General features: G+C 45.6%; 1 protein-coding gene across 1 annotated transcript; it reads left to right on the plus strand.

Annotated features, from left to right (window-relative positions):
- Nucleotides 1-6,823: 6,823 nt before the first annotated feature.
- LOC135389575 (uncharacterized) lies at nt 6,824-9,980 on the plus strand. The gene is made up of 6 exons (XM_064619611.1): nt 6,824-6,985; nt 7,301-7,454; nt 7,606-7,665; nt 7,858-7,947; nt 8,080-8,465; nt 8,567-9,980. Exons 1-6 carry the CDS (start codon nt 6,824-6,826, stop codon nt 9,029-9,031), a joined length of 1,317 nt encoding a protein of 438 aa, XP_064475681.1. The 3' UTR covers nt 9,032-9,980.
- Nucleotides 9,981-11,384: the final 1,404 nt, after the last annotated feature.

Consider the following 11,384-nt stretch of genomic DNA (forward strand, 5'->3'; position numbering starts at 1 on the left):
GCGAGACTGTGTTTGCAGGTTTAAATTTTGTAAAGTCAGAAATAATCAATAAAAATATAACAGCATTTCAAAAAGAGTTCTACCAGGAATTTGCTACCACTGATGGCCCCATAAAGTTTCTGCATTGAAATGTACTTGGCATAGCACGCAAAGATACACGTTTTTACCTTGACTAACTCGAAGTGTACAATGCGATTGGCAGTGGTCTCCAGTAATGTATACGTGCCATAGAGAGCCGTGTGACCCGGAGAATCACACCTCCCATCACCAGCAAGTGTTAAAGGCACTGGGCGCAGCTCCTCCAGCAGTTGTTGCTGCTTCGTCTCGTATACCTGTAAATGAACAGCGCTTATATTAATGTATGCTGTATGCACTGCATATGATTTTGCACTCTGTGACTTTGCACTTGTAGTAAGACATATTGCATGAGAGGACTGACTGATGTCATTTATAAGTCACACAGTCAGCTTATCCTAAATATCAGAGATACTCACATTGTTTACTGCAGGAAACAAATAACATTGCTGCGTTTTGTAGAACTGGGATCTCCTGAGTGCTGGGACTCCCATAATTTTCAGCATTCGGAGGGCTTTGGCAATGTTTGTACCAGAGAAAAGTATCCCGCAGCACAGCAAAACATTCCCCAGTGGCCTATTGCCCGCCCATGGCTGGCTGTACCACAGCCTTTCTTTTTGGCAACCGCAAGTCATCTTTGCTCTTACACAGGTGCTTGAGAGTGATATCAGCTTCAACATCATCTCGCTGGCACGAAGGACACACTGATAGCAGCTCTCTTAAACAAGATTCCGCTACGATAAACAGCCTCTCATCTGCAGCACACCTAAACGATATATAAAACATGATTTTCAAAATTCAAAATGCGTCATTGTGGCACAATACACTGTATTATTGACAGAGAGTGGGCAATTGCTCACCAATCCATGCTGAGACCGGACATTTGCTCACTCGTTCTATTTTTCACCTTTTACGCTGTGTGACACAGTGAATGATAATCAGCGTTGTATTTTTTAAATCACAATTCTATTTTTCGAACCTCTTAGAGACCGTGTAGGCATCTGTGTGGTAATTATTTTACAAGAAACAAGGAAATAAGGGGTGTGGTAAAAAGTCTTCCAGTGCTCGTTATCTGTACAGGGAATATTTGACGAAGGAACACAACCTCACATACACAAAGCTGGACTGCCCTGTGAGATATAAAGTACAAAAAGACCCTTCTGAGGTTCATCTATACTCGTCGTCATAAAAGCTACTCGTCGAAGCATGAAAAGAAAACAGCTAATTTTGTAGCTTCGACTTTTCACGACACAATAACAGAGCGTATTTGTATGCGTACGCACTGCATTCCGCGAGGTCAGGGTTAAAATTTGTGATCGGATTAGTTTATGTAGTACTAATCAAAGTATAACCGTCACAGTATTATGTAAAGGCGGCATTGATCGGTACACATTATTTTTATACGCTTTTAGACTTGCCAGGCACGCAGCATTTTTGCTAGTTATATCGGTCCGCTTCGTAGCTATTAAAGGTATGTTTTGAAAGTAAATGAACAACAGATATGTGCCCTTAATAATGGTACACCCATGCTCCGCCTTTATCAACATACCCTACTGCCATGTGAGTCCTACGATGCTTCTGTGTTTGTGCGCATGTATGAAGTATTTATACTAATAAGAGGCTGTTGTCATGGGTGCGGTTGCAAACATGACCCACAAATTTGATGTTTCCCAGCAGTCATCTCCCACCCCACCCCGATGCATAACGAAGTATACTTGTGAAATATACTTTTTCTATTCCACTTCCACGAACCACCAAACACGACACATATAACTTGCAAAAACAACAAGCACGTCAGAAACCGTGGTGAGTATTTGTCCGCGTTTATCTTTCAGTCGGTGGACAATTGTCCGGTGAGCAAATGTCCTGGATCCATTATTGACCTCTGATGAGATACAATCAACACGATGAAATGTCTCACACTTACGTTTTACGAGTATGGGATGTATGCTGCAACCTGAACGGCTCCTCGTTCTCAAACCTGAAAGCATCAGTAGATTATTTGCATTCATAATTTGCGAGCAAATCGACAAATAAACTGCACTAATTATAGTCATGTAAGCTTACTCGTCAGAGTCTGTGCTTTTTGAGACACTGGAGAGCTGAAATGTTGTGTCATGCGGATCACGTGGGCTGCAGAAAGAAAAAAAGAAACATTTCATGGAAACTGCGTTCAATAAGCAAAGCAACAGGATTGTTCAAAGATTACTTTGCCCAGTATGTTATATGTGGTCCCTTCGGTTAATACGTATTTTGACGTAAATAATATCCACGCGCAGTTTTCTGTCCAATTTTTTTTCCCCGTTTAGAGTGCATACTGTTTGTCTGTACTAAGCTACGTACTATTCAGACTCAACAGTTATGTTGAGCTCCTTTGGTATCGGGGTGGAGCTCCTTAGCAACGGTTGGCTGGTGTCGAGAGGCAAGGCAGGAACCTGTGAGCTTGACATGTTTGGTGGTGTCATCTCAAAGTGGCTGCCCATTCCGCTGTCGCCACACTCGGGCATGCAACTGCTGCTGCTTGCTGAAACCAATGACACCTTACTGGCAGGATTTACAGAAGCCTGTGAAGACACTCTAGGACGGTGCAGATGAGTCTGTGTTCCTAAAAGGCATGTGCAGTTTGTAATATCCACAAACAAAACAAGATAAAGAAACCATATAATACAGAATTTAGGAACATATATGTGCATACCAAGAGTGCAAGTTCGAACAGCTGTCTGTGTGGCCTTGTCGGTAGCTCCTGCGCCTTTGTCTGGGTTGTATGGCACAAGTGTATACTTGAACCCGTATTGGCTTACGGTTTGGTAGGGTATCAGGGGTTGTAAGGGCAACCCGCCAAGTACCAGCACGTTGACTGTAAAAGACGTGGAAATCAAGAGCTATGCTATAGGGAGCTTTCACCTACGTCACTATGTGACGTGGCAGTGACGTGACATTCTCGTAAGCTTTTCCCACTGATGGTCACTTTTCGTGCTAGCGGCGTTGATGATGAGCTGTGCTATTTTTCGATGCGACAACCATAGATTTCGTAAAAGAAAAATGTGAGAACGAGAATGACGAAGCGTCTTTGGGATAAAAGAAGGGTACGGACGCGTCCGCATTTCAAAACACCATTGAAGGCTTCGTTTTCGAGCAGATGTTAGCATCCTATAGTTAGCCACCACATAATTACACCCTGTATTTTCTATATTTGATGTGCAATGTGTTCATAGCAGTGATTTATTGACATGTTGGGAGAAGTCACAAAGTGATAAAGTAGAAAATAAATCAGACAACATAAAAAGGAAAAAAAAATTAAAATGTGGTATTTATAGTAGTGTTAAACTAATTTCTCAAAGTGAGTTTAATCATTGTTGCAGTTGAAGCTGCCTTTGTCACGGCATGTTAATGAACTAGATATAATATTCTACATAGATGTTCGCATCAATGAGGGGGAAAAGGTAACCAGATATGTGACTGAGTTGCTATGCATGTCTGCTGGTGACATACCGTCATCAGATATTGACTGTGGCACAGGAAGGAAAGTCCCTCTGCTCTCGCATCTTGCTCCCTCTGAATTGTCTGTCACTAAAAGGGTAAAAAACGATCAAGTGAGATGAAAGATACAGCTGTTGCAAGATATGTGCAATAAGTAAAACGCAAAATAATAAAATCTAGTCCTCGTTTTGTGACAATAGAATGCAGCCAAAATGCAAGGATATGTATATTAGCGTGTGAACCGTAACATTTCGATCTTGCGCGTTGTGCCAAGGGAAACAGCTGTTGTTGCCATCCCACCAGCATACTATTCAACCAGGGACGGAGTCTCGGGGAGGGGATCCGGATGTCGTGACCCCCCACACACACTCAATTTCAGTCGTTACACAGAGTTTCAGTTGACCCTGGTAGTGGAATAGCATGCTGTCCACGGCAGCCCCCCTCCCTCCTCAGAAAAAATATCCTGGATCAACAGCAGTCAAACGTTGGTTATTTTTCGCACGTGCGACGTCAAGACATAGCATGGAACTCACGATGTTCGACTGGTTCGGCGATACACGATTCCGTTTGGGACAGCACCTGGCAGGCCTGGAAAGGCGATGTACGCAACAATTACGACATGCGGTTGGTTCAGTACTCATTCGCGGTACCCCGCGGCACACGGTTCGGGGTTTCGCGGGCTCATATAAAATATACTGACCTCAGAATTATGCACATCAGATTCGTTACTGATGTTAAGACCGTTGTCGCCAGAAGTTGCTCCGAAGATCGTGGGGACGGCTCCTACATCGAGCCGCATCTTCTTCGGCGCCATCCCGAACCGCGCTTGCAGAAGATCCCTGACCATATATGCGTCATCAGCGAAATGTGCGGAACACACTCGTTTCACATTCAGGACTTTCGTTGAGGACGCTTCGAGTGTGTGATTCTCGATGGTTGCTTCCCATTTACGCTTCGTCGCTTCGTCCTTCGGGGTATAGAAACTCAGATTGCCATTGACAACAGACCTGTTGTTACACCCAGGCACGCTACAATAGTTTCCACCATTCGGCATGTTAGGTGTAACGATGAGAAATTCATGAAACACAGAACGATAGTGTACTAGGCAAGCTCAAGGCGCCATGTGATTTTATTTAGGTCGAGTAATCCCAGCTTTCCTTTGCTCACGAAATGAGGACGCAAAGGTGGATTGACACCGTTTCTCTAAACCAGCAAGTAGGCCGCTTCTTACAATATGCGTCTTTCTCTTGGCAACTGAAAGAAAATGTACGAGGGTTCCACGGTCTCCAGACACTTCTCAAAGTCGTCTGCTAGCGCGCGCGAAAGCAGACGATTTCTACATCCAATCACGGAGTTTCTCGTAGTGCCCGCACGCCGACATACCGGTTGTTGTTGTTGCCAACACAAATCGCGGTATGCTGTGCAATCCTTATCGATTTAATTCGTTTATTTAATAACCGTGACGTGCTTTGTCGGGTAAATTCGCACTATTCCATTTCCAACAAAGGGCAATCGAATGGTACACTTTATGAGAGGGCCAGGGGGTACGAGACCATCCCTTTAAATTGATGTCAAATTTACATGTCTGTACCTTGCCCCCTTTCGGCAAGGCGGTGTAGAGTACAGCTATGTTCTCAAAAATTGGGCTTTTTGGACTCTCGTGTCTCAAAAACACTACCTCGGATTTCCTTCATATTTTGTAGTTATATAGCCCAGACTATGACCTACATGTGTTCGCAAAACGGAAGGTTCCCTCTCAGCACAACTCGGGATAGACCGTAACGAACGTGAAGTGCGGAGCACACAATGTGCATCGCGTCCGGGAGAACCACGCCAGAGAGTTAACAAGATCAGTGGCGTCTGTTACTGCCGACGTCTCCGGCCTCGAATGACAGAGCTCAGGATGCAGACGTATGGCAAATCCCATCCCAGCAATATATTTTGAGTCTTTCTGACTCGTTTTTCCCACAGTCAGATCTCAATGCCGTTCACGTTAAGTTCAGTTCTTAAATTCTTAGGCGGTGGCATGTGTTTCCGACACGAACTTCAAGTACGGTATGGATCTAGTGTACTGTGCCGACTTTGCGGTGCTATGGTAGCCATCTTAAGCGAAAAAATCGAAGGAACGGCGCTTTGTTATTAGAAACAAGTTCTCTAGAAACACCGGGCCTCAAAGAAGGAAGAACGAAAGGCAGCGCGAACGGCTGTCAGAATCCAGTCTTGCCACATCTGGACGAAAAACGTGGAAGGAGATGTCCAGAGTTTCTGAGGAACAACCGGAGTATCTCCCGAAAAGGTACAATAACGGCGGCGTCCAGCAAGCTTATACCTTACAAGTTACGTGATCTGTATTATCGTTTTTCTGAAAAAATATCTTATATAAATAAACCATTTCTTGACGACTAGGTGCTTAAAAAGTGTACAGTTCTGTTTTATTGCACGCGATTATTACATTTTGATGGTATCACGATTCAAGGGATCATTCTGCCCTGCATTCCCAATTTGTTGCGTGCTACCCTGAATTGTGCTGAAAGGGAAACTTCCGTTTGCGGACACATGTATGTCATAACCTGAGCTATGTAACTACAAAATACGAAGCAGATCGGAGGTAGGATTTTTGAGAAACGAGAGCAAAAAAGAAAAAGAAAGAAAAATTGAGAGCATGGCTGTGCTCTCACCGCCTTGCCGAAACCAAGCAAGGTACGGACATGCAACTTTGACATCAATTTAGCGAGCACGCGTCCATCTCCTTCCACTTTTTTCGTCCACATTTGGCAAGACTAGATTGCGACGGCCGCTAGCACTGCCTTCCATTCTTCCTTCCTTCTTTGAGGCCCGTTATGTTTCTAGGGAGCTTGTTTCTAATAACAAAAGCGTAGTTGTTTCGATTTTTTGGCTTAAGGCTACGGTTCCACTTTCCCCCTTCCCTATCGGTCGACAAAGCTGACACTACGGGGAGCCACCACCCTATATCAGTTAAAGCCCCTCTATAGTGTTAAAAGTAGCGACGCACTTTGAGGAAGCCGCCAACCTCCGGGATAGGCCGGTTTGTGACACGTGACCTGCCCCGCCTCTCCGTTCGCCATGATCGTTCCAGCGTTCCAGCAGTCGCGGGTAGCTGTGCCACGCTGTTTGATCTTTTTGCTGTGAGCTCTTTTCGACGTATTTCTCGAAGTCTTCGTTGCCAGTTGGCGGTAACTGTCAGATTAGCTGCATCGTTTCAATCGAGTTCGGTATGTGCCTGTAAGTTGAAACTTTGTTTGCCGACATGCCTGGCTGCTGCGCAGTAAGTTGCCGCAACCGAACAGAAGATGGGAAGAAACTCTTTGCCATCCCGCAGGGCAAAGCCAACGATATTAGAAGAAAAGTGTGGTTGCGCAGAATAGGACGAAAGAACTTCACAGCAACTGGAAATACCCGACTTTGTGAGGTAAGCCGTGTGTGCCTTATAATTTCGCAAAGTTATCTTTCGGTCTCAGATGTCCAGTCTCAAACGGGGTGCTAATATTCTGCCATGGCTCATGTGACTGGTTTTTCGGAGTTAATCGCTTGCAGTCCGTCGCGTATGAGGGGCGCGATGGTAATTGGGATGCGTTTGATTTTGCCTAAAAGCTTGCTTGATCAGTTTACCTTACCAAGCAAGCTTGCAAATTCGGATGATCAGCCTGAGTTCTTCGCAGTCTCTCGTCTTGCTTTTTTAGATGTTTGATATGATATGTTACATTCAGCGTTTATATTACTTCAGGATCATTTCACCGTGGACCAATTTGAGCCACTGATTCTCGCGAAAACTGGTGAGAAAAAGCTGAAGTTCAATGCTGTACCAAGCATTTTCTCCCACCGGCCAGTCGAAAAGACACGTAAGCCGCCGTGCAAACGATTGAGAGAAGACAGTCCTGGTATGTGAAAAGATCAGACCAAGCTCTTTTTGTATATGTACATTACTTTGCTTCGAAAAAAAAAAGGTCGTTTACCATGCTAGTTGAATTGAGTATAGCGGTGTGCTCCCTTCTTTGACTTTGACGGATGCTTCTCCTGCATATTTTGCAGTCACTACCACGGTCAGTGTAGAGGCAGAGACCACGTGTGAAGTGGAAAGTATAGATACTGGTAAGTGCAGTGCCTTACATTTCACGATTCTTTTGTGTGAGTATAAACTTTATGTGTATGCTCTACGTAGCTGCGCCTGACGGCTTTCTAGACACTGAGAATAACAGCACCTTTGGCAGAGATATAGATAAATGCTGTTCCTTCAGGTGCAGTAACTGATGCGCTCATGGTATTATTGTTTTCACTGCATAGTCTCTCACGAGGAGGATACGGACACATGTAACGACGCTTCAACACTGTGCACCGAAACACCCATATCAGGACCAGAGAATGCACTGACGGGTGAGTCTTCACATTCCAGATAGCCTTTTTCATTGTCGTGCCCATATAATGCCCGTAGTACATGCATATGATGTTGTTCCAAAGCGGGTTTTAACTTTTTGTATGCGTTGCCTTTCTTTTTTGTTGTTGCAGTTGCTTCAACACATGCCGCATTGCTGAGCAGGATACAGCAACTCGAAGATCAAGTTCAAAGTGCGCGACGAAGACTGAACCTTGCACATAGACAGAGGTGCCAAGCACTCCTTGCAAACAAGCGCATTGTCGCAAGACTAAATAAATTTTTAAATGATGACCAGTTGAAGTGCCTCGAAAAGTTGACAATGAAGGGGGTTCAGTGGAGCAAGAAGACGGTCATAAAGGCGTTAAAAGTTAGACTATCCTGTGGAAAACGTGGCTACAGCACTGTCAAAGAGCTTGGACAACCCTTGCCTTCTGAGCGCACTCTGCAACGTCACCTGGAAATGTGCAAGTTCGAACCAGGGCTGCTCAACGACATCATGAGGTCCCTTGCAATGAAGGTAAATTTACATTTTTTAAGTAGAGATTTGGCCTTCAGCAGACTTCCTTTGCACACATGGATCTTTTTCATCCCTCTGAGTGTACTATCGTCCCTGTGCAGGTCGATCTCATGTCACCAGAGGAGCACCATGCTACCCTCATGCTGGATGAGATTCAGCTGTCACCAGGCCTGGTCTACGACCCATCATCTGGTTCAGTTCTTGGATCGCCCACCATTCCTCTGGCAGACGGGACACTGCCAGCTAACACCCTTGCCACCCACGGACTTGTGTTTATGCTTGGTGGCATCAGCACACGCTGGAAACAGACAATTGCCTATCACCTCTCTGGGAATTCGTTCCACGCACAGACTGCGAAGGACTTTATCGTTCACATTATCAAAGAATGTGAGGCCATATTCTTGAAGGTGGACGTTATCGTGACAGATATGGGAGGTGGCAACCAAGGCCTGTTGAAGCTTTTTGGAATTATTGTTGGGAAGCACAGTAAAAGAAGGACCTGGTGCCCTCACCCCTGTGATTCAACCAGGAAGCTCCACTTCATGGCGGACTGCCTCATCTGCTGAAGAACCTGAGGAGTCACCTGACCAATGGCCAAGCGATCTACGTGCCCGACAAGCTTGTAGAAAAGTACTGCCTCCCAGGAAATGAGGTGTCGATCGGACCAATCAAGAAGCTTGTGGAGGTGGACAGTGATGCTGAGCTGAAGCTGGCTCCTCATCCGAAACCTTCTTCTGTAGAGCCCAATCACTACCATAAGATGAAGGTGGGGCCAGCTTTCAGCCTGCTCAATAACGACACAGCAGCTGCCCTGCGTTTACTTGTCGACAACGGGACACTTGACAATACACCGTTGACAACTGCGTGGTTCGTTGAGACTGTATTCAAATGGTTCCGCATGATGACTTCGAGAACAACCAAGCTGTAGTAGGTTTGATTATGTTCAGTATGGTAAGGCAGTCCAGTTTCTGGAGGACGTTATTCAGCTGTTTGAGGAACTGTCAATTGGTGACTCAAAGAGAACCAGCTAGAAGCCGGTGCAGACTGGCCTGATACTTGCAACGACAACGGCCCTGCTGCTTCAACAGCTGTTTCTGGATGACTATGGCTGCAAGTTCCTCTTACTGAGCCGTTTTAGTCAGGACTCGTTGGAGAACCTGTTCTCTATCCTGCGGTGCAAGAACCCGGTGCCTCGTGTGATTGAGTTCAGGTGTGCGCACTTCGCGGAACAACCATGGCTCAGTTTCTGCGCCCAAGCAAAGACGGCAGTTACAACGAAGAGGATTACTTCCTGCTCACAGGTTTGCCCAGTGAAGAAAGGACAGCTCAAGTGCAAAGCGCTGTAGCCCACCCCTCTGATTTCCTTAATCTTGAACACCCAGAACAAGAATCCCTAGAGTACCTTGCTGGCTACGTTGTGGCGCAAGTGAAAAAGACAAACTCGTGTGAGAACTGTCGCGCTGCCATAACCGGCACAGCTGAGGCCAGCAAGCTCACAGTGCTCAAGGCATACAATAAAGAAAAGTGTGCGCTAGTGTTTCCTTCGTCTGCAGTGCTGCAGGTAATAGAAGCAGCAGAGGGCTATGTTCAGGCCAACCAGGAGCAGCTCATTGCAAACAAGCTGTCTCTTGTTACATTGAAGGGGACTATACAAGGTGCTCTAAGCTTCGGTAACTGTTTCCCAACCTGTCACAAAGTTGGTGACGCGGTGCTTGCAAATTTTTTGAAAACTAAAATTCGAATTCTTGTAAAAAGGAGGAACTTCGTCGTTTCCAAGAGCTCCCAGAGATGTGGCAGCTGAAGTGTAGGCATGCGCGTTGCTGCAAACAGAATTAGGTAGCAGAACAGCACTCGTAGTTTCTCAAAGCCGTAGCAGTAGCTTGATTATAGCCTGCTTAACCTCGCATAAACAGTATTCGAGGTGCAAAGCTGATCTGTGATAGCTGACATACAGTGTAGTGCACGTTGTACCATAATCTTAGACTATACTTTGTCCTTTTCAATAAAATTTTTACTTAGTGTGGGGTGTCTGATACCATTTATTGTGCATGCTGCTCTTAATTGCAATTGCCTCACTCACTTGATCAACTGTGTGTGTGCTTGTGCTGAAGCCAAATCACAAAGTTTTAGTTCCTGGGCTCATGTAAAATGGCAAATTGCACTGAGCAATCAAGTTGAGACTAGAACTCGGTTTATTATGTTGTCTTTTGCTCAGCACATCTTACAGCAACCGTTCTTGACCAACCGCTAAGCTGTGACTGCAAAATCAAAGTATTAGTGTTTCATTGCGCAAGGACTAACGTTGCTGAATTGTATTTCTCGCTTAGCAGTTTACACCCGGTTTGGGGGCACGCCAAAGACGAAAAAGGGCTGTTTATGTCCCCTCGCAACCCCTAATTGTACTGCCAGTCTACTGGAGGTTGCAGCGTTTATTTCATTGTTTTTCCACTTCTACTGGGCCAAGGCAGCATCCGGAACGCATGTACACCGCAAATCTTGATTGATTTGCTCGCCGTACAAAAATATTCCCCCGCAGAAGAAGGATTGAGACACGCCAGCGTCGTCTGCTAGTTTTGCGCCTTGGAACGATGAAGGTGGCGCGCGCGTCGAACGGAGGAGTGAGAGGAGGAGGTTGTCGCTACTTTTACAGTATAGAGGGGCTTTAATATCAGTGTCCGGCAGCAGTGGGTTCTCTCCCTAAACAGGTTCTCTACAAAGTCCATACTCCCCAAATAGCCCTTCGGACTTGGGTTATCCCGCAAGCCTATTATCCCTTCACAAAGGCCAAAGTCAAGGGTTGAGGGGTGAGAGGAAGGTTTACCGGAAGGTCGTATCTAGTGTTATCTCCTACGAAGCAAGCAAGCAAGGAACTTTCCGAGATCGTGCAACGCGATGATCGGAGTACTTCACACAGAGTCA

The sequence above is a fragment of the Ornithodoros turicata genome, chromosome 3 (genome assembly GCF_037126465.1).
Source record: "Ornithodoros turicata isolate Travis chromosome 3, ASM3712646v1, whole genome shotgun sequence".
Classification (NCBI taxonomy): domain Eukaryota; kingdom Metazoa; phylum Arthropoda; class Arachnida; order Ixodida; family Argasidae; genus Ornithodoros; species Ornithodoros turicata.

Excerpts from the sequence above, each read along its gene's own strand:
- LOC135389575 (XM_064619611.1), top strand. The coding sequence starts at position 6,824 with ATGCCTGGCTGCTGCGCAGTAAGTTGCCGCAACCGAACAGAAGATGGG. Across the intron at positions 7,666-7,857 it reads AGTGGAAAGTATAGATACTG|TCTCTCACGAGGAGGATACG; the intron begins GTAAGTGCAGTG and ends TTCACTGCATAG. Across the intron at positions 8,466-8,566 it reads TGAGGTCCCTTGCAATGAAG|GTCGATCTCATGTCACCAGA; the intron begins GTAAATTTACAT and ends GTCCCTGTGCAG.